This window comes from Symphodus melops (genome assembly GCF_947650265.1).
Source record: "Symphodus melops genome assembly, chromosome: 20".
NCBI classification, from domain to species: domain Eukaryota; kingdom Metazoa; phylum Chordata; class Actinopteri; order Labriformes; family Labridae; genus Symphodus; species Symphodus melops.
The window spans coordinates 4,090,183-4,112,477 of record NC_136710.1 but is presented as its reverse complement, the minus strand read 5'-3'; the positions used below and the strand labels follow the sequence as shown (position 1 = coordinate 4,112,477).

Sequence of the window (22,295 nt, the reverse complement as noted above, 5' to 3'; positions counted from 1 at the left end):
CATACATAGATACATACATGCATACATACATGCATACATACATTCATTCATACGTACATAGATACATACATACATAAATACATACATACATAGATACATACATACATACATTCATTCATACGTACATAGATACATACATGCATACATAAATACATACATACATACATGCATACATACATACATAAATACATACATACATACATACATAGATACATGCATACATACATTCATTCATACGTACATAGATACATACATACATACATACATACATACATACATACATACATACATAGATACATACATGCATACATACATGCATACATACATACATTCATTCATACGTACATAGATACATACATAAATACATACATACATACATAGATACATACATACATTCATTCATACGTACATAGATACATACATGCATACATAAATACATACATACATGCATACATACATACATGCATACATACATACATACATACATACATACATGCATACATACATACTCTTTAATAGCTCGTGTCTTGTGTGAAACTAATATTTAATGATAGAAAACTTCTCACTACAGGATGTGGCTCAATTCTTCCTGCTTTGAGATTAGATATGGACATTGAACAGACATTTTTACACATGTAGCTGAGATACCACAGCCTGCAGTAGTTTCAATATTATTTGTTAGCTTGAATGAATACAATGTAATTCACCTAATAATGCTTATTTGATAAAAGACTTGTAGCGATTACTCATACATGAAAATCTTTATTTATGTTAGGTCACATAGCTGTATCCGATCAATGATATTTAATTACTTTCATTATGAGTATTCTAAGTGATGTTTTTCAGATTTGCCCTTTTTTTTCTTGTTGCGTATCCTCATATCAATCCAGATTATACTGTGTCTTCGGCCCACTTGTTTAGAGGAACCTCCCCCTGCTCTCCACCCCTTTTATTTCGATCACTTGCTGCAGCACATTTTGATAGACAAGAAGAGGAAGCAGACGTTCGTGTTTCCACAGAGATGGCTGGTGGTCGTCTGCATAGCGCGAGCTGCCTCTTCAAATGCAGCGTTTTGCTGCTCCTTTGGGTGTGCCTCTACGGTACGTACAACTCTGCTACCAGTATATATTTTTTAACACTTATCTGTATTGTTTTTTTTCAAACTTGAGGCACACTTCTGTCATGAGCTCAGAACAGATCATGTAGGTCAAGTAGACGGAATACTTCTTGCAGCCCTCTAAGGAGGAAATGATGTTTTTCCATGGAAGATGCCGGCAGTGTTTGACTATTTCAAAAGGGAAGCAACGCTAGCCTAGTCTCTGTAAGAAATGCATGCATTGTTAGCTTCAACATTTAACATTTAATATCAGATTTGGCTGCTTGGGCATCAAAGTGCAAAAACAAATTTAAGGCCCCAATGTTGTGGAGTTCAAAAAAACACCAACGCTTCTAATTTTCCTTCTTACTCTCAATCAAAACTACATTTACTGCTTGTGCTTAATGAAAGTAGAACCTTTATGCTCCAATTCCTTGATTGTGAACTATGTCACGATAAGTGAAATAATCTCTTTCTCTGTTAACATTCGTCAAACGAATCAGACTTTCTTTTGGTTCCTTGTGTTGTGTCAGCAGATTTTTCTGCTGTATCTGCTCGGCTTAACCTTTGGAACTGGAGGGTCATACCTTCTGCTTTACTAGCTTCCTCTTTGTTGTTTTCCCTTATGGTTGGTAAAAAATGCTTTATAATTTACATACATGTATGTTCTAGATCGTCTAAAAAAAAGAAATCATAGTTGGTCAAACTGTATTAACTGTTATAACTGCTTAGACAGGAACAAAAGGATGAATCATCCTTTCTCTTCCAGTAATTCCCTCTTTATGTTTTTTCTTAAAAAAAAAAAAAAAAAAAAGTTTTACTGTGAAGTGTAATTCCTTTAATTATAGCGTATTCATTTTACTGGTTAAAACGGATCACGAGGGTGTGGACATGTAAAGAGTATTTGCAGAAGTAGGCGTGAACTAGAGGTAGTTCATGTTTCAATATGGGATCGATACTTAGTTAAAAGCAAGCAAACGTTAGAAGATTGTTGTGATGCCCATCCTCCCGAAAATAGATCCATGCACAGGACAATCAAAACATGTGAACATTTCATAAGAATTCAAAACCTCAACCAGAAGCACTGACAGAAAAAGTCTGAACAGCAGCGCTGAGGGGAAACTTTGACTGTGCCATTGTTATCGAGATCATAGTCTGTGGTTTGATACTTTTTCTTTCTAAATGAGTAAGTGTTAACCTGGTTGGCATAAAAGACTATAGTGTTTAAGCCTGTGAAGGGAGAAAACTAAAACATAACAAGTCAATAGTGTCAGCTGCTAATTTAAAAATAAAAAATAAATAAAAGATCACAAGCCACAACAACAGATTTTATTGATAGTCTTACATGGACTATCTGACACCATGAAAGAGCTACTTACAGGATATCGGACCCCCAATTTTCTTTTCAGTTTTCAGTCTGACAAGACAAACAATAATACAAACATTGATTCAATTAAAATGTTCGTCTGTCCGAGTAATTTATGATGACGTCAGGAAACTAAGTCTGTTTGTTGTGGTTAATGAAAGTCCCCTGTCATTGTTCAGAGAAAAGCAGACGTGACTGTTGACACAGATGCTGTTATACTGCTACTGACTTATACTGGGGGCGTGTGAAGTCTTTCATAATGTGTGGATTTTCTTTTTTTCTCTCATTATCTCACAATGCCATCTACTCACGTATTACATCTGTAATAGTGTCCTATGTGGTATTTTGATGCCTATGATGTTTCCTGTTTTGTGTCATCGTATGCTGTGCTTTGCTTTTTTAAGCACTCAAACACCATTTTTACACATTAAGCTTAGAGCCTTATACAGCGGCACGATTGTAACATATTGAATCCTTTAAAGTTATGTATTTTTATTTTTTACCCCTCACCCTTCTATGGAGGTCAGAAGGGCAAATGACTGGCAACAGCCCAAACAACTTATAAGGAACTTGTGCATCAAATTCAGACAAAGCAAATTCAAAAACATTTACGAATGTAAAAAACAGCAAAAGGTGCTATCGTGCTGCTTATACATAAACAATGCAAAGTCAAAAACACACATTTACATAAAAAACATAGAAAACCCCCAGGACTATACTGTTTTATGTTGTCTGATGGACATATAGCTGCACTAAAGTAGCTTAAGTTAGCAACACATCCAGCAGCTCTCTTAGCTGACTCTTGTTAGCAATGGAGCTCTGTTAGCCCTGCAGCTAGTGCTAGCTCCAGCTCCGGAAATCCTGATAGATGTGAGAATTATTGAGGTGAGAAACTGGAGGAGAGTTTACCCAGCAGTGGCATCTTTAGCTTGCTTACCCTGCCTGGTGTACAGCTCTGAGTACAGGTGGTGTGTTAGCTAGTGGAGATTCTAGAGACCGTTGCAGGGCAGTGAGAGTGAATGCTGTCAGATGGGGCCCTATTAGGGAGGTTTCCTACTGTCATTGCAAAATTTGTTTAACCTTCTGGGACCCCCCCAGCAGTTGCCCGCCTTGCCTGTTGACAAGCATCACTTCTGGTGTTAGCAACAGAGCTCAGTCAGTTTTGGTCGTTTGCATGTGTTTTTCAATTTGCATTGTTTCTAAATTTGCTTCGCTTTCCCCCTAATGTTAGCTGTTATGGTTGCTATGCTACCCTTTATATCTGATACCCTAACTCAACACATAAATAATACAGTTACAGTATGTCTTTCTTCATTGTCTTTTCTTTTGTATTGAATATTGTTCACTTTTTCAAAAGGATGTCTTCCCTCAGACATTTATATGCCTGACAGTTGTTTTATTTTCCAGTTATATTGTTTAGTCTTTCACATCACTTTAATTTGTATTTCACACAGAAAAAAGGCCTTCTATACATTTAGCCTAAAAAACAATATTAAGTTTGACATGTACTTTTATAGAGATAAATTTGCTCTTGTGTTTCAGATGTGCAGGCTCAGAGTTGTCAACATGTCCTCCATAGAAAAGTCGGGGACACAGTGGAGTTGTCATCGTGCTTACCAACTGAAGGAGTCACTTACGCAAAGTGGAAATTTGGAGAGTCAACGATTGCAGACACAGATAACAATGTTGATGAAAAACAATTTAAGGGCCGATTAAAACTGGACCACAAAAGCTTTAATTTAACAGTGAAAGACCTGACTCTGAAGGATTCTGGTGAATTCAGTTTTGTATCAGATGGAGAAACACAAAGGCCCGGTGTCACAGTCACTCTGAAAGTTCATGGTAAGATTCTTTGTTTTTCTATCATTCTTGTTACCCCAGGTTTGCAGTTTTTTTCAAATGTTTGTCTTTAGAAATGATATCCTAAAAAAAATCTTTCAATGAAAATATGTTCTGACATTGGTCAAATTGCAAATGTTGTGAATTATTTAACTTTAGAAATTCACATTTGAGTTGGTCATTCCTGATACCTTGATGATAAGTTATCCTGCTGATTCAATCTCTCTCTTCAAACAGGCGAGAATTCAGGTTGTTGCTTTTCCTCTCACCTATTGTCAAATATTTTCTTTGTTGAAACATGTTTATATTTTTGAAGCAAATAGAGGAAAGGCCTCTGGTTTTACTTCACAGTTTGTGGGTCTTGTTCTGCCACATTGACATTTGTAGTGTTTCTTTTGTACAAAAAACTTTTAAACCAAATTCAGTTAAACTATTAAGCTACTGTGTCTGATTTAGACTTTGCTCTTCTCTCTTTTCTCCCTCGATTTCTTCATCAGATTCTATAACACAACAGCCTAACCTGACTGGAAACTCCACCTGGCAATCCTCCACCAACTCATGTGCAGTTTTGCTCCAGTGCAGTGTGAACTCTGATATTGATGTCAGCTACAAATGGACTGTAGGGAACGAAATCAGAAATGGCTCCAGGCTGCAATACAACCTGAGGACAGAAGATGGAGAGACAAAGTTCAACTGCACCGTTCACAATTCTGTCAGCGAGATGTCGGCATCCAGAACAATGACGTGCACCATCGATACACAACATGTAAACACAAAAGAGGAAACAAGTAGGTACAGCAGAGTGGTTGGGGCTTATTAGTGTTAAGCTTTGCTTTATTAATGTCTTTATGACTGTTAACTGGTGATGATGAACAAGAAAAATAGGAGCTGGTTTTACTCAATAATGGTTCGACTACTAGTCCATCTGTATCTATAAAGCCATCAACGAATGGAAACACAACAACAGATTCAAAAGATTAGGTCTGTCTCTTCACACATGTTTTCATAAAATCAACCAAAAGTTTACTGATAAAAATATTTATAGGTATAAAAAAAACCATCTCTATTGTGTAACCACATTTTGAGTGAAGCCCTCAATTATTCCATTGAATTAATGAGTAAAAAATGTATACATTTATAATACCACTTCTTCAATCTAACAGACTAATCTGTCAAAAACAGCTTTGCGTAAAAACTTTAGCCTACACTTGCTTTTCAGAGAACCCCAGTTATTACTATAACCTAAACAAGCATCAACCAAAAGAAAATAATGCACAAGTGTGGTGGCATCTACTTGTTTATGGACTTTCATTTGTAATTGTTGAATCCAACATTGTGGCCGTCCCAATCTTGTATTTTTTTGGAAATCATAAGTGACCATATGTGGATGACAGGAAGGAAACACATTGTTGACAGTTTGCTGTATTCAGACGTTTCTCTCTAGCGTTACTTCCTGTTTGATACTTTTTAATTTGTGTTATTTAGCTTAAAAAACAAAGATAGCGATAACTATATTCTTCCAACTACAGAGTAATGATGAGTAACATTTAGAGCGTGCTCATGAAATCTTACATGTGAAACTTGCCATAACGTTTGATGGTTTAGCAAACAGGAGGAGAAAGTAAAGATAGACATGTTGATGATAAGTATCATGATGACTATTTCTGATGTCTCACTTTGAGTTTGTTGTATATTTTTAACCATCAACTACTTCATTCACCAAGTTTAATTTCTTGATGATTTGTTTTTGCACCTTTTATTTCTAAACATTTTCAATTTTTCTCCCAAAAAAAGCCTGATGGTCATTTTGATCAACCAATCACAATGTTGTTGTTGTTGTTTTTTTAACATACGTACACCATGATGAAAATATTCTCTTTTGCAGGGAAAGTAGACATAATCATAGTCATCAGTGTGGCTGCAGCTATACTGCTGGTGATCCTCATTGTTGGAATAGTGGTTGCTTGCCACTGCAGACAGAAAAGCGAGGGTAAGAGAAACTCCCAAGTTAGTGACGTTTAACCATGACTGTCCAGCTCAAACCATTTGGGATTTTCTACATTAGATTGTCAAGGCTGTAATTTCTACAAGCCGTGACATTTAACTCTAATGTAATCCTTGGAGGGCAAATCAAACCAGTAATGTTATTCCACTGCACGTGTTAATTTTCACTCCTTACAGACTTTAAGTTTCATTCAAAATGTACAGGTTTAAATGTTTTAAATCATTAACGATTGCTTGTTTATTTTTAACACGTTTTTGTCATCTCCATTTAAATCCACCAACAGATGTTGAGTTCGTCGACCAGACTTTGTACGCTGACATCAATGAAGTTGCATTTGAAGCTGTAAGTAAACTCATGATGTGAACAGATCCATAAATCATCTACATCTTCATTCCTGTGACAGGAATTTATTTCATTATTTAACCACTTTGTGTTTGTTTGTTTTTTCCATTTCCTGTTTGTGTTGGATGCAACTTTTAACCTAAAGGGGAATTTATCAACCATGAAGCCGTGCTCGGTTTACGAAACAATAGAGAACAGAGACGAGCCAGTCACACCAGTGGTAAGTTTTTTTGTTTTTTCTTAAAGGCTGTTAGGTGGAGGCGTCGCCAAACCACAGCTAGTTTTGGTTTCATTCTGGTGCTCAAAGGCGACATCTACTGGATCGAAAAAGTTGCACATTCTTTATGAAACTTGATTATAATAGAAGAAGCCTTAATGTCTGTTGTGTTTGTCATGTCAGTGATGTTTGCTTGTTTTCAATCTTTCCTCTTTCAGCCTGCGACGGTTTACGACAAGATCCAGTTGAATCGCATGAGGAAGGCCTCTGTGTCCCCCTACCAAGATATTGCCTAGAGGACTCGATGTATTGCTACAAGAATTTAAACTTCTTTTGAATATTAAAGCAACATGTGGACTCTGTTCAGAGTCTAGTAAAAAAGATTTAATGCTGAGGAAAAGAGCTAAAACATAATGACTTGACTTGAAATTCATATATTTTTTGAATAGGGGCGTTGAGACCACGAAGCATGAAGATGACGTGCTGCACAGAGAGTTTAGAGCCCCCTACTGGGCCAACACATAAACTCTATAAACCAATGGAAAGGTTAAGATATTTAAAATGGGCACAGCTCTGATTTGCTCTTTAATCCGCATTTCCTTTTTTGTAAAATATTCAGTTTGGGATAATTGCATTTCAATTGTTAATTTTTAACTTTCATAGAGAAAGTCGATTGTTAAAATGTGGATCTATTGTACATTTTTAATATTTACAGTGACAGAATTTCACAGCCTGGAACCAGTTTTGTTCAGTTTGCACCAATTTAACACACAAATGTACATTCTGTAAATACTGAGATTATATTATTAAAATATATTCTGTGTGTTTGAGTCTTCTTATCCAAGCACGTGGTTATCTGTACTCCTGAAACCTTTCTTTAGACTGTGTGTCATCCTGCAAAACTGGTCATATTAAATTACATTCAATCCCTGTAACAGCTCATTCTTTCATACTTTTAGTTAAAATATTTCACTTGATAACTTCTCACCTTTATGTGGGTTCAAGATCCAATAAGCAAGATCATTTGTCATATTATTGTATGACAGGGCTGTCGACGAGTTACAGTTCAGGTCTCTGCAGACTCGTGCGTTGCTTCTTTCACAAAGTGACAAAAGTATTTTTAAGAAAAAAAATGTTTTATTTTAAATAACACTACACAATCCCACCATTGCTATAGAACAGGGGTGTCCAAAGTGCGGCCCGGAGGCCATTTGTGGCCCTTGAGTGGATTTTTTGTGGCCCTTGACTTCAAATCGAAGAATCAGAAGATTTTGGCCCCAGGCCTCATCAGATGGCATATTTCGTTCTTTTTTTCTTTTACATGTTAGCGAGGGAGACCTATAAAAGCCTGACTATTCTTTCCAATAAATTAGAACACAACAGTTTCCCACTGCAATTACTTATTGTGTATTTACATTATTTTATGAAGAGGTCAAAATACAAAAAGTTCCTTCCAATATTTCAAAACAAAACAAAACAAAAAAAAACATGTGGCCCGTGAGCGATTCTAACGCGACAACTTTGGCCCGCAAGAAAAAAAGTTTGGACACCACTGCTACAGAAACACTGTAGTCTCCTTCAATGATGATTGTCGTCTTTCCTCTCCTCGCGGTACTTGTGTCAAGCTGACTGAGGGGGAAAGAAAAACATGTCAACATTATGAACTCTGAAAGATAAAAACTTTGAGACAAAGAAAAGCCAGCTTACCTTTTTTCATCATGATGTTTTTTTCTATTTACACAGTGTTCCTTGAAAATAAAGATTGATGGGAAAAATAGAATTACTTTTTTGGTGCCATGAACACAGTTTGAACAAAACTATATTATAATAATATTATATAGATAAATGACATTTTACAATAGCAGTAACTGAAGCTGATCAAAGAAGGCAAAAGAAACTTTGTCTGTAAAAAAAACATTTTCCAGTTTATACAGATTTGTGTTCAACTCTTTGTATATTTACTTATCCTAAGTTTCATTTAAGCCCCCCGAGGTTCCACATTTTATTGAACGCTCCATAGACTGTAATTATAAGATATCAGTAAAACTGTTGATGATAAACCTTCGACTTAAGACAAGATAGAGAGATTTGTCTCTTCTGAACATAACCCCCTTTCTCTTTGGAGGAAGAAAGACAAATAATACATGATCAATCTTACTCACCTTTTTTGAAAATAGATCACTGTTAGCATAACTCCCAAGAATGCTCCAATGAAAAATAGGATAGCATATGAATAATTTGGACTGGCAGTTGACACTGACTGGATGTCTAAAACAACATTAAATAAACAACATTAGCAGCAGGATTAATTAGGATGAGGTTTAGCATTATGAAGCTCTTAAATGTTGAATTAGTAGAACTGGGAAGTAAAAAAGACAAACTTGACATTGACAACGGTTTCTAGGAAACACAATCTAACGAAAATAAAAATGTTTCAAGCGTTGTCTATTTTTTTCATCCTCCCTCATTGTAACCTTACCATCACATTTTGTAGTGATGTCCGCTGAGCTGCTCTTCGTATTCCTCGTAGAGACGCAGGAGACTTTGATGACGATTTGTGTGGTGTTCAGAAATACAGTAAGAACTTCGTGTTTGCCATCAACTTTTATATTCTTGTAGATCGTCCCACTGGAAGGTGCAACCCGCCAGGAGAAGTCAACATCTTCTGTTGAAGAACAATTCAGCACATTCAAACAGCCTCCGTCTAACCGCGTGCTGGAGATCGTCTGGATGGTTGGTGCCTGAAGGTGTTCTGCAGGAGTTGAATGAACAAGATTAACTTGATTAATCCCACAAGGGCAAATTCCAGCTACCGGACCAACTTCCAGACTTGGTCCACATTGAGACTTGAACCTCCAGTTGCTAACCCAAGTCCCTCCATCTACTACTAATAGATGGGGATCAGATTTTAAGATGTATCATTGTCAAAATCCAAATCCAGCTGAAAAAGCTAAAGTCTTGATTTGTTGTGAAGTGTGATACACTTTTAGCATTCTAGCGTCATGGAGCTCAGTGTTAAGTTCAAGCAGGAAGTCTGGTTATTTCTCTCACACATCACTTCAATTTTCTTTATTGATTTTAGCCCCTCCAGCTCCACCACTTCCACAAGGGTTTAAAGAAAACAGGTTACAGTCAGTCATATTTTATCCAAAGCCGCTTTCCATGCTAGCTAATATAATATCTATCTAAGTTAGTCTTGAATATAAGTGGTTCTTACGATTCACTGTGAGATAAATTCTGGAGGAGTTGTCCTGTCCCAAAGTGTTGACAAAGTCCACATTGTACACCATGTTGTCCTCTTTGGTCAATTTATGGATCGTCAAGTCACCTAGTGGAAAAAACAAACAAACATATATATATATATATATATATATATATATATATATATATAGTATGTCAAGACAGAGTTAAAGGTGAAGGATGTCCGTTACCTGTGGTGGTGTTCAGAATGAGTCTTCCTTTGTATCGATCAACCCGGTCAAGGTTTTCTTTTCCTTTGCGAAAGGTGGCAATCCACGTAAAGTTCTTGAATATCGACCACTCGATTGAGGAGAGGTTCCAAGTCGGGTCTGCTCCTGAGGCCAAAGTAACGCTCCCTCCTACATACCCTGTGGCACCCATGACGGTTTCCACAAGTGTAACTTTTACAACAACAAGAAAAAACGGTTGAGCATGATCACACTCAGCTCTCAGGTGCAAAGTGGAAAATAAGCCACACTTTTCTAAAGAAGAAATTCTTAATTTTAGTTTTTAATAAAGAAGGCAAAGGCAACAAAACATTTTGTTTCCAGCTCCATTAGGTGTACGGCTTTTGTAACTGGTAACTTGGGGGTCAAATGAAAAATTCAACAACAGCTAATTTTGTATTCTAGTGAAAAAGGGCGGGACATAGTGTGGAAAACTTATCATTCCTTAGTATCTGTTTTAAAACATTATTGTTTTCAGTTTTAATTTGAGAATGTATAATAGATATGTATAATGTCTAATTGCATACAAATGTGTATGAATAGGATTAGTTACTTCTTATGGTCACAGACACATGCAGCTTATTTGCATTTAAAGCTACAGACACTGAAACAGCCTGTTTTTAGTTTTAGTTAATTTTTTATAAACAAAAACACAGGGCTGAAAGTGAGGGGTTTACAGGCATGATTAAATAAAGGATCAGAGTGGATGAATATCTAGAAACTTCAAAGACATGTTTTGTGGAGCTCTGAAAGTTAATTAAACTTCTTAAAAAGAAGTGCAATATGTGGCCTTTAACCTTGTAGCCTAATTTTAGTTAAGAAGCTCTTTTTATTTCCTGTTACCTTGTACAGGGACAAGCAGCCAGCCAACTATTACCACGCACTACAGCTGAAAGCTGATATATTTTTAGGATATGATTTGAATAAATAAATGAGTATGTTAAAAGTCTAAGTACTTTAGGTTAGCTTTAGATTTAATTACACTATTGACAAGGTAAATTAGAAATGTTGTAAACCGCTAATTATACAATACAAATCCTGCATTTGGTCTGAGAGCACAATTTCATTAAAAAGTGGTCAAATACTTCAAGAGTATTGCTAATTATACATCTACTTTCCCTTTGTCCACGTTTCATAGCATCTCTAGTTCTGTAACCCAGGAAGTAACGTTCTTTCCATTTACAACCCCCCCTTCCCCCCCCATAACATTTCAGAGTTGTTGGTTTGTATAGGTTCTTCTCAATGAGTCAGACCAAATGTTAAAATAAAACATACCTTGGAGGAATAGACCACGAAGGAACCTGCCAGGTTTCATCTTTTCTAAGTGACTAGAAAGATTATGGCAGGAAACAGACTTCCTCTTAAATGCTATGAGTGACAATCCCACGTGACCATGTACGGTAAGAGCATGGGTGAACTTATGTCAGTTGTTTTAAGACGATCAAACATGAAATTGACACCGAGAAATATGTTGATACTTCTGGTTTATAAATACTTCAAATAAATTTAAAATATATATTTTATGTATTCCTTATGTTGACTTGATTAAAGTCATAAAATGGGGAACCGTCACTTTACACCCACATTCCCTCCCTTCTCACTTACGCAGATTAACCTCGAGACAACTTGTGACTAACATAAGACCAAAAACTCCTGGTGACATCATTTATTATAAAAAGTCTTTACATCTGCTAAATCCTAAAAAAAACACAAAAAAACCACAGTGCATCAATACATTTTTTAGACAAATGTTAGAAGCTTAATTTTCAGTAAATTCAAAACAATTTAAAAAAGCACAACGACATCAGACGTCCATGTGAACTGCTTGTAAGTGGGACTACGATCTCATTTGGTCGTGTGATAAATGTACATAGTATTACATTACCTGGGAAAATGTGTTCTGAACTGTTGCTAGACAAATAAAAATAATTGATTGAAATATTCATATCAGCTTCTTTATTTCTCCAAACATCATACAGGCTGTTAACCTGATGTGGAAGTAGTTTTATTGATTCGTATTTTATCTAAATGTTTTTAAGGCAACATCACCCAAATGATTGAATGGTTGTGGTTTCACAGATGTGAATATGTGCTGATTTTCAATTAAAGCTAATAAATTAGCATCTACAGTACTAGGATGCTACCGTGACGTTAGCATAACCTTGCGTGCTAAATTGAATGTTAATAAAATGTTTCTTGCCTCGTGTTTAATGCTGCCTCTGTGTGTTTCCCTCCAGTTTTGATCGCCCTCATTGTTGTTAGTCTCACCTGTGTCTAATGAACCCTATGTATTTAGTCTCAGTGTTCCTTCACTCTTGTTGTCACACCATTCTTACATTTTCCCCTTTCCTGTGCTCCGGTGTTTGACTCTGAGTTTCTTTTGTGGATTTTTTTTGCACATTTTTAATTCAAATAAAGTATGTTCTTGTTTTGCCTTTTTGTTTAAGACATTTTTATTTAGTTCAGCAATTAGGTCCAGTTTCTTTTTATTTTTCCCTCTACGTGGTCATGTTCCTGTCTAGTGTTAGCCATTAAAACATATTTCTGTTGATGGAAATCAAAAAATGAAAAGTTGTGAAACATAACTGGAGCAGAACATACTGTAATTCAGACACCTTGAAGACTAAACAGTCAGTACACTATATCCATCCAGTGTCTACATACTTTTGTTTCATAGTCTTTACGTTCATTTTTCAGTGTCGTTGACTTTAAAGAAGAAACATTTCACCTCTATTTGATTCATACAAAAGTCTGACTTCCTTTTTCATTTAAAAGGACAAACCTATCTGAAAACAAGAAGTTCAAACAGGAACAGATAAGTAGGATAGTTCCGACTAAAGATAGACCTCTCAAGTCTGACACATAAAAAGGTCAACTGCACCCCACCTCAGACTTGAATACTTACCACACACATTATACCTACATGGGTATATTCTCCAAGAATGAATAAGAAATGGTGAGAATAAATGATTTCATTCGTGTTAAAAGTGTTAAAAACCTGCTCTACTTCTGTAGTGTCATCATCAACCAGCAGAGCATTTTCAAGGGAAGAGTCAGTTTTAAAAGGAAAGTGTCTAAATTTAGGTTTTTCACCAGAACTCGAAAGAGGAATAAGCTCAGAGATGGTGGGTGGGTGACACATAGCCTTTTGTTCTTTAAAGTATGTTCATGTGAAGTAAAAATGTAATACCCCCAAAAGGTATATTTAAAAAAAAAGGGAAAAAAAGTGTTTTGGATTCATCCTCCTCCTTTTCCTCGGTTGGTTATTCCTCTGCCTAAACAGAAGTCTCTGACTGGAGCTTCATGACGAACTTGTGGCTTTTCGGGTCAATGAACTCTTCTCTCAGACGCAAGAAGGGAAGAGGTGCCACTGTCACGACCAGGGAGAAGTCTGGACGACTAAGCGAAAAAACTTGGCCCTGACGTAGAGAAGTGGTCACCGGCGCCTCGCTTACTAGTGTCCACTGGCGCCCTCTGCTGGTGTCGAGGTACTGGAGCGTGGGTCCCGGTGTGAGGTAACACTCAAGAAAGGCCTTAAATGACACAACAACAAAAAAAAAGTGTACAAATCAGTTTCACAAAGACGAGCAGGGTGGAGGTGACGATTACTGTGATTACAGAGAAAGTTCATTTTGAATCAATGCAATTTTTTCAAAGGTTGCGTTATCTAACTCCTGTAGCTAAATAACATTTACATGCTGGTGTTTGCTGCTTTAACATGACTCTTATAGTCATAGTTATAAAGTAACTAGGTAAGGGACATACCAGCATTAAATATACTCCAAAAAAATACAAATTCAGGCAGAAATCTAAGGAAATTCAAATGAAGTTTCTTTATACGCAGATGACACTCTGTTTTCTATGGACAAGTAATAGTATACAACTACAGATTAAAAGGAAATGAACGTAACTCCTAACTTCCTGACTTCCTGACTTACCTTGGGGGTCATGTTGTGCGAGATGCAGAACTGCAGGTGGTTCATGATGCTCTCCATGCTGTGATAAGACTGCTGCCTGGTGGCGCGGAGGTACTTCTGCATGGCTCGCGCCATGGGGGCAAAGATGGCTTGGGCCGCCTCCCTCGGGTCCATCAGCTCCCGCGGGTGTTTGGGGGAGGACGCCGTAACCTCTTCGTCCTGGTGACGCTTGATGTGGGTGAAGGCCTCCTCTACTGCCACCACCAGTCTGGGAGGAGAAATGTGTGGGGGCGGGGCTTAAAATTGAAATGGCCTTAGAACTCACTTCGTATCTCACATTGTGGATGTTTTTGGTCTTACCTGGCCTTTCGTTTACGGAGTCTCCGCTCCAACTCTGCCTCCTCGTAGTAGTACTCGTTGTGGGAGTTGTCTCTTTTCCGAGCAGCGGCTGCGATCATGGATCTGGACTGACCTGAAGAGTTATTTGTGCTGTTCTCTGTGGACAGAAACACTCGAATTGAGTCAACCAGTTCATGTAATTGGCAGTTCAACATCCTGAGCAAGCAAGCCAAATAAAGTCCTTTCAATTCCTTTATTAGTACTAAACTAAATGACAGTTTGTCTGTCATGGTAACAGAAGTGATGTACATAGATGAATATATTGCTAAATATATCCTGCATTACTAACATACACATATGACTGGCTACACATTACTGTAACTAAAGCAACGTGCTGTTGTTGTGTATTTAAAATGTTTCCATGAAAGGAAACTGCAGATGAGTCATGAGCTCAATGAAAATGTTTCTTTTTTTTTAGGATTAAACAACAATCCTTTTACCTTCCCCAAGATTGTAGATCTTGAATGCAGACATCTTCTTGGAGAGGATGGACTTGGGTAAGTTAAGCAAGGCAGGGTTATAGATCGGGAAGTCAGTGTAGTACTGATCCAGAACCCAGACTGCTGCCCTCTGAATGCTGGATTACAAAAGACAGGAGGAGAGAAATACATGATTCCACTTAACTGATGATGATGTACAATCTTTCTTTTGCACTTTTTTTTTTTAAATTTCTGTTGCATTCTTTCCTTAAGCTGTTTTATTGTATTTCTTTTTTAATGTCTGTATGGTACTGTGAATGAACATGCCTTGCCTAAACTGCCTGAGCAGAGCTGTTATCAGTGAGTGTCACACTCTGCACTTTTACCCATAAACTGGAGGAAGTGGTGGATTACCACAGGCCAACCACTGGCCCGTCTACATTTACAAAACTGTCAGGGAAAAAAACTCCTTTTCTTGAAAATGAAATGTTGCTTTTAAACAGAAATAAAGGCCAAAATAAGTCCAAGAAATATGAAAACACGTGAAACGTTGAGACAATGAAGACTTGGGGCTAAGAAAGTAGAAAAGTTAATCTGAATAAAAAGGTGACATCTAACCATACAGATCACGTGTGGCCTGTTCTTGGGTAGTGCTTACGACTAAATGTTGAATTACTGTATTGTGCAGAACAGTATGAAATTAAGCAAAAATAATCCACTTCAAGTTATGTTGACATGATATATCAGAAGTTACATTTAGGTAAGATGTCTAGCGCTCTTTATTGATGATGAAAGTAGAAGCATTTCTCTGCAAGGCAGCAAATTTGCTCAAGATTATTTGAAATTTTTAACAACAAGGTGAAAGGATTTTTCTGAAGGTGGACTTGGCTGATAATTGGCTGAAATTAAGAAAGAAGTGTAGAGTTTAGATCATAGAATTTTTGACATTGATGAATGTCAGAGTTTATAAAAGCTTCAAATATCTCACAGTGAAAAACAGTCTGTTGTTTTCAGCTAACAGCAAAGTCTGGACTGGCACAGTTATAAAGCTAATCAACAGATGTAACGACCTGTTTTTGTTCAGGTAATGGTTGATATCATACCCACACTCACCTGAGACAACCCACGCTGTAGAAGCGACTGGCTCCATCAGAAGTCCTCACCACCTTCAGGCAGAACGCGGGCTGCAGATGTCGGACCTCCAGCAGCACCAGGGCAAGGTACTGAATGAAAAGCAGCGAGTCCACAAGGGACGCTGCATAGCCCACAATCCCCCTGTAGTCCGTCTCCCTGGAGTCCAACACACGCACCCCGTAGAAGAGCCAATAAGACGCCACAAAGAGGAACACCAACGCCAGCAGCAGACAGCGGAAGATGAAGAAACGCGGCAGGGAGGCTCTGGGCGGGCGGAGAAACAGCGCCCACGTGGAGATGAGGAGAATAAGGAGCTTAAAGGCTAGAGAGATGTAAAGGCCCTCACACGGCGTGCCGCAGGGCTCGAGCCTGTCCCGCCACAGGAGCTGTGGGAGAGCCAGGAAGGCTAGAGGAGTGACCAGGGCGAAGAGCCCCAAGATGGCACCCAACGCTGGGCTGAGGTAACGGCGACAGTCCAGCGGCAAAGAGTCCTCAAGGTCCTTGGAGAGCCGTGCCAGGTCTTCGTTGGAGGCGCTGTCCACGGAGGTGGCCGTGACCACAGTGTTCGTCTCACCCCAGTTGTCATCCTGAAGAGAGAAAGGAGCATCAATCTATTGATGTAGAGCCAAATAACTAAATGATCCCCAAACACAAATTGTGGAGCCTGACCGATTTATCAAGCGGCCGATAATATCCGCCGATTTTAGCAATTATGGATAAAGTGACTATCGGAACATTTTTATCACAGATACTCTCCCATATTACTAGATTTTTCCCCCCCAGTCAAATTAATCTCTGACCCTGTCATCTCCTCTCGTGGATTCTGCGTCCAGCAGCGGCTCCCCGGTAGCCTGGATCGGCAGCGATTTGTCTCCACGTAAGGTGATGTCACGGCTCTTTGAGCGCTGCCTGTCCCTCCTCTCCCTGGAAAGGAAAGCGGACAAGTCGGTTATTGACACGTGTATGTTGTATTGTATTATGTTTGGTTTCTAGTCAATTAGAATCTTTGTTTTCGGTTTAGTCCTGATATTTTTAAGTTCTAAAAATATTTCAAAAAGAGCTAAAAATGTAACTTCAAAAATTTAAATCTTCATAAGTTCGAGTGTGTTTGTAATCTTAAGTACTTGTGGTCCTACCTGTGTTTACGGGAGCTCCTCGAGTGGGACGACTTGTAGGAATAGCCCGAGTATGTCGACTCGTTGTCCATGTCTGAGGCTGGCGGTGGGCGTGGTCTCCGGGCCCCTGCTGCCCCCAAGCCACCGCCTTTCTCCCAGACCACGCCCAGCTGGCTTTTGCGATCGCTGATTGACTTGGAGGAAAGGGACAGAGGGAGGCGCAGCAAGTCCACTTTACTCCTGAGGGAATCTATCTTGGAGGCCTGGAGGAAAAAAAAAAAAGTATAAGGGAGGAAGGAAGACAGGGTGAGAAAGAGGAAGATAAATGACAGAAGTAGCTCGTTTGGAGAAGACGGTGTGAGAGAGGAAGATAATTCGTCATATCAGACAGGAGTGAAGGCACCGTGGAGGGAAAGAAACCAAGCAACAGAAACAACAAGAGAGACAGTATTGTTTCTCTGCTGGCACTCTGCAGTGTGTGAAAGCATCCATGTGTATACGTTCAGTCACATAAGACGTGGCTGAGCCCATTCTTCCGCTTTGACAGATTTTTTTATGAGCCAACTCAAGTGATTTGGACCTGAGCGTGCTCCCAACCAATAGGGCCATTACGCCAAGCTCTATTCTGGGCTCCAAATCTCCTGTGTTCACAGCATGCAAGGGGCGGAGGCCGAATATGAAAGCAGCTCCAAGCGTTGAAGTTTTAAAACGTGAATGGTTCAAAAACACGGTATGATTTCAGAGACTAAACACGGTGCGATACTGAAACAAAGAAAGAAATTATGATTTGTTTTGTTTTCTTTGTTTTGGGTCCATGTGAGAGACGTACTCGTCCAGACGCCACATTCCTCAACGGCCCCCTGCGGTCTCCGGGGGCAACAGAGCTCAAACCACTACAATGGTGATGAATGGGATACAAGGGGTGAGAAAAGACAGAAGGGGGTCTGTTGTCACAGCAACCAGAAAATCAACTATACAACCCCCCTCCTCACCTACGAAGACAGAAAAAGACACTAATCATTCAGGAGGCTTTAATTCTGACATGATTAAACTGACGCACATTGTTTTTCTTGAGTATAATTCTGTCTTTTGGCAAATCAAAGCCGCCGGTATAAAACATTTTCTGTGAAGACAGTTCTTAAAAAGCAGGTTTTTCCCAGCTCGTCGTAACACAGTTTTACGATAAAATTATGTGTTGAGTTTTTTTTCTTCAGAAGTGAAGAGCCATAGAGATCTCTTAAAAAAATTGTGGACTTACTGTTTTTAAATAAATTAAAACGCTGAATAAAGCAGATGGACGTTAAAAATCAGTGTTACGTGGCTAGCTTGTTTTGCGCTACACGAGCTAGCTAAACGTGAGCTCTGATCCATTTAAATTAAACTGTTTTAAACAACAGTGGTGTGACTCAAAATTGAAGTCAAGTAGTCCGCTGTAAACATCCTGGTGTCCTGATACCAGTTGGTGTTCGTCTTGAACTTAAACAGTAGCTTCATTCTTCTCCTCGGTTGATTTTGTAAAGAATTTATGGATCACGAGGTTTTATCCTGGACTATAATTTAATCAGGTCTCTTTTTCTTATCATGAAGTAAAAACAGAAATCGTTTGAGAAATAAAATCTGCATTTAGTCCGAAGTTTTTTGATGGCTCGTCTGGGAGCTACGCTACTGCTAGCTTTAGCTTAGCATCTGAGTAAATTCTTGGTCAATATGGACATGATTAAAAATAATAATAAGGTCAGCTTAATATGTTTGAATATAATGTTGAGAGCTGGAGTAGATCTTACAGGTACAAAAAGACTGCTGTACATTAATACAGGAAGTTAAAAAACAAAAAGGTCTGAATGATATCTTTGTTGTTTTCAAGTTGAAATCTGTTTGTTTTCCACATTTAGTTTGGTTTCTCACTGGACAGTCCACAGCGTTTGTTTTTAAAGAGGTACTTTCCTGAACTGGCTGTAGATGAAAAGGACTCTTAATGTGATAATGAAACTCCTCACTCTGTCAATTTGTAGCTTAACCTTCTGAATCTCCTGTTTTAGACACCACAGTTTACAGAAATGACTTTCATGTGACGCACACATGACTAAATGTTGAAACATCTGGGGTCGATACACGAGTGTACAGGAGGATTCTGTCGGCCTCCCGACAAAGACACGCAAAGTGTGAATGGTGATTTTACACATGCTCCTGTGAACTGGAGACTGATTTGATGAAAGCCAGCTTGTAAGGTCAACCCACGGTCTAATGAAGCCATGTCACACTTTTTTAGTCACGACCAGCTGCTGCACATCTTTCTGAACATATATCAAGTTAGGATCATTCTCTGCTGCCAGGCACAAGACTTTAAAACGCGTCTAAAATCTGAAGAATCATGAAGGACAGACTGATGCTGTTTTCAGCCAAGCACGAAGACAGAAACCAAACAACATCTTTTGGGCTGTCGATAAAACATTTAAAAAACCTTCCACATTACATTTTAATGAAAAAGAAGAACATCCTGGGCTTTTCTTTCATTATCATGTCACGCAGAACACTTCTTGTTAAAAATGGAAATTACGCTGACCTGAAAGCAGATTCTCACGCGACATGAAGAAACTATATTTAGGTGTCTGCGGTGTGCAGGTCGTGTATATTTGAAGAGTCATTCACAACAAGACAGTGAGTGTCAAATGTGTTCATCATTCAGCATCCATTCAACGATCATTGTGGGAATTTATATGTTTGATAGAGCCTCAACTACATGATGCATCAGTTTTCATTTACCTCTGGGAAAGGATGCACATTTCTCTGTAAATCAAGCGAAGATCGATGTTATCTTTATTCAAATTCCAGGCAAGACTTTGTTTTCTGTGCTGGTTTTAAGTTTGCAACATAAATGAAGTTCTCGGTCCATAGCAAGTAAGGCTCGTTCAGCTCAAGTCCTAGTTAGTTAAAAGAGTTTCAGTCTGGCTCACTTCAGCGATACTGAGCCCAAAAAAGAAACTCACTTTCTTTCTGATTTACTTGCAGTTAACAAGAGTTAAGTTTGCCACCGAGATGCAGATGAGTAAAAACTAAAATAAAAATGGTCAAGTGTGCATAAACAGAGCTCAGACCACACATGCACTCCAAACTGAACCCAGTTCATTTCACATGCTGAAAACCCAGAATCTGTAAATACAGATGAACACAATGGAAACAGTCGACCATCCAACTTGAAAAAGTGAGCGTGCATCTCCAGCCAAACGACCTCTAAAACTGACAGATTTTAAAAAGTGCATTCTCTGACTGTAAACAAGAACAAAACCAGCTCTCTGAGACGGTCAATCGCATTGATTGCACAGGCGAGCCTCTCCCACTGTAATCAATCGCACACTGATCGAACAGACACTGGGTAGAGAGCGCTTTGCACGTGTGCAGTGTTCAAACAGGATGGCCAGGACAGAAGCTGTTACCACACTGAAAAGACAGAAGTGACGATTTTGCAAAAAGTTTCTCCAAGCATTAATGTGATTGTCTCTGGATGCTGTTAGATAGGAACAATACGTTTTTACTTGATCTAGCACTTTTAAACAAATCAGATCAATATACTTTGATTATAATACTACAAAAAAAACAAAAAAAAATTCCAAGTGTAGTGTTGGTTTTTATACGTCCGTTTTGGAGGAATTGTGGCTCCTGGGGGCCTCCAGGCCTCAGGGTGGCAGTGGGCCAGCGAGGCGTGGCTGCTGCTGCTGCTTCCTCAATAAGACCCCCCTGAAGCACCCCGAGCACAAGCAGGCTTCAGGGCCTTTACAAAACAAACACACCAACTCACAGCCATCAAAGCGACACGTTAACCCCGAGACCTGAGAGTTAGAGGTAGTGCGGGAGCGCGCGCTAGTTTAGAGGAAACAATCCAGAGAGTCAGAGCTGGAGACAAAGCAGAACAAACACACCCAGGATGGAGTGATGCCGCCGTGAGCAACAGCAAACAGCAAACTCCACTCTCACGCGTGGAAAGAGCGGAGGAAATCTATCAAACGACTTTTTCCATTTGGCACAACAACGCGTAAAAGCGCAAAATGGATAAAGTGCACGGGTAGAAGTCATGTAGAGACTTGTAGAAACCCTGTGAGCGTGCGCGTTCACGATGGTTGGTGTAATTCAGTTTGAGCTGATTTGTGATCGATGCTGTTATCTGCCAACTCATCAGTCCCGACCACAAACCGAGAGTGGACAATATGACGAATAAAACATATTTAAACGAAACGCGAATCGTTGTTGAGCTGGTATTCTCGTGTTGAGGCACATTTTACCCATAATGCATGCAGGAAAGTCTTACCTTTTTTCCACAGAGGAAAAAGCAGCAACCCGCTGCACAAAGAGCCGAGTGATTCAAACAAAAGTGCCTCTGAACGCTCCAAATTCACTTTCTCCAGACTCCCATTCTCCGTGCGCAGGGTCCCGGCTCCTTCAGAACCGGACAGTTAGTCGATTATTCTGTGAGCCAAGTTTGTTTGGTTTGATTTTATCGGGTAAAAGTTGCATTTCAATCCGAGGCATCGGAGCTGCACAACAGGCATCGAGACTCACGATCTCGCTGTCCGCTGCTGTGAGTCGGAGCCCCGCTGAGCTGAGTCTGAGCATCCAGCACCGGTGGAAGAGATCGCTGGGAAAGTAAGCGAGAGTGCGTCACAGCTTCCGCCAAATACCTTCAAAATAAAATATAGCAGCACAAACTTAAAAAACTTTAAATATACTTAAATTTATCTTACACATTCATTTAATGATCTCTCAAATAGTAAATCTTGTCCTCCTATTTCTTACACCATTTTTACAGCTATAAATCTGCTCTTACATGTTAAAGTTTCTGTTTGTACTAAAGAGCTTGTTATGAAAAAGACTGAAATACATTTTTGACTACTACCAATTTTTTTTAAGAAAAATAAAATGCAGTTCTTCAGTCTTTTTGTTTATAACTCATCCATAATAAAGTACTGGAGTTATTACGAGCTATA

General features: G+C 38.8%; 3 protein-coding genes across 5 annotated transcripts; 1 reads left to right on the top strand and 2 right to left on the bottom strand.

Moving 5' to 3' along the window:
* Positions 1 to 1,021: 1,021 nt before the first annotated feature.
* LOC306841174 (uncharacterized protein) lies at positions 1,022 to 7,690 on the top strand (the record flags this gene model as incomplete). Its single annotated transcript, XM_079370885.1, has 7 exons — positions 1,022 to 1,100; positions 4,005 to 4,304; positions 4,799 to 5,089; positions 6,187 to 6,291; positions 6,590 to 6,648; positions 6,794 to 6,868; positions 7,084 to 7,690. The coding sequence occupies 7 exons, from the start codon at positions 1,022 to 1,024 to the stop codon at positions 7,159 to 7,161; spliced, it is 987 nt and encodes a 328-aa protein (XP_079227011.1). The 3' UTR covers positions 7,162 to 7,690.
* Positions 7,691 to 8,668: 978 nt separating this feature from the next.
* Positions 8,669 to 11,642, bottom strand: LOC306841572 (CD48 antigen). Its single transcript, XM_079371518.1, has 5 exons — positions 11,608 to 11,642; positions 10,297 to 10,506; positions 10,083 to 10,193; positions 9,345 to 9,617; positions 8,669 to 9,133 (listed from the first exon to the last, which is right to left on the bottom strand). The coding sequence occupies exons 2-5, from the start codon at positions 10,484 to 10,486 to the stop codon at positions 9,024 to 9,026; spliced, it is 684 nt and encodes a 227-aa protein (XP_079227644.1). The 5' UTR covers positions 10,487 to 10,506; positions 11,608 to 11,642; the 3' UTR covers positions 8,669 to 9,023.
* A 341-nt stretch (positions 11,643 to 11,983) lies between these two features.
* On the bottom strand, positions 11,984 to 21,979 carry LOC306841732 (vang-like protein 2). Of its 3 annotated transcripts, XR_013781574.1 has the most exons (9): positions 21,620 to 21,979; positions 17,338 to 17,579; positions 17,002 to 17,125; positions 16,181 to 16,788; positions 15,089 to 15,225; positions 14,610 to 14,745; positions 14,271 to 14,517; positions 12,993 to 13,865; positions 11,984 to 12,686 (listed from the first exon to the last, which is right to left on the bottom strand). XR_013781574.1 is itself a non-coding variant. In XM_079371692.1 (8 exons), the coding sequence occupies exons 2-8, from the start codon at positions 17,406 to 17,408 to the stop codon at positions 13,608 to 13,610; spliced, it is 1,581 nt and encodes a 526-aa protein (XP_079227818.1). In that variant the 5' UTR covers positions 17,409 to 17,579; positions 21,620 to 21,979; the 3' UTR covers positions 12,988 to 13,607. The 3 variants fall into 3 exon arrangements, 2 of the variants coding, with proteins under 2 accessions (XP_079227818.1, XP_079227819.1); XM_079371692.1 differs by lacking the exon at positions 11,984 to 12,686 and having other exon boundaries at positions 12,988 to 13,865; XM_079371693.1 differs by lacking the exons at positions 11,984 to 12,686; positions 21,620 to 21,979 and adding an exon at positions 18,146 to 18,238 and having other exon boundaries at positions 12,988 to 13,865.
* Positions 21,980 to 22,295: the final 316 nt, after the last annotated feature.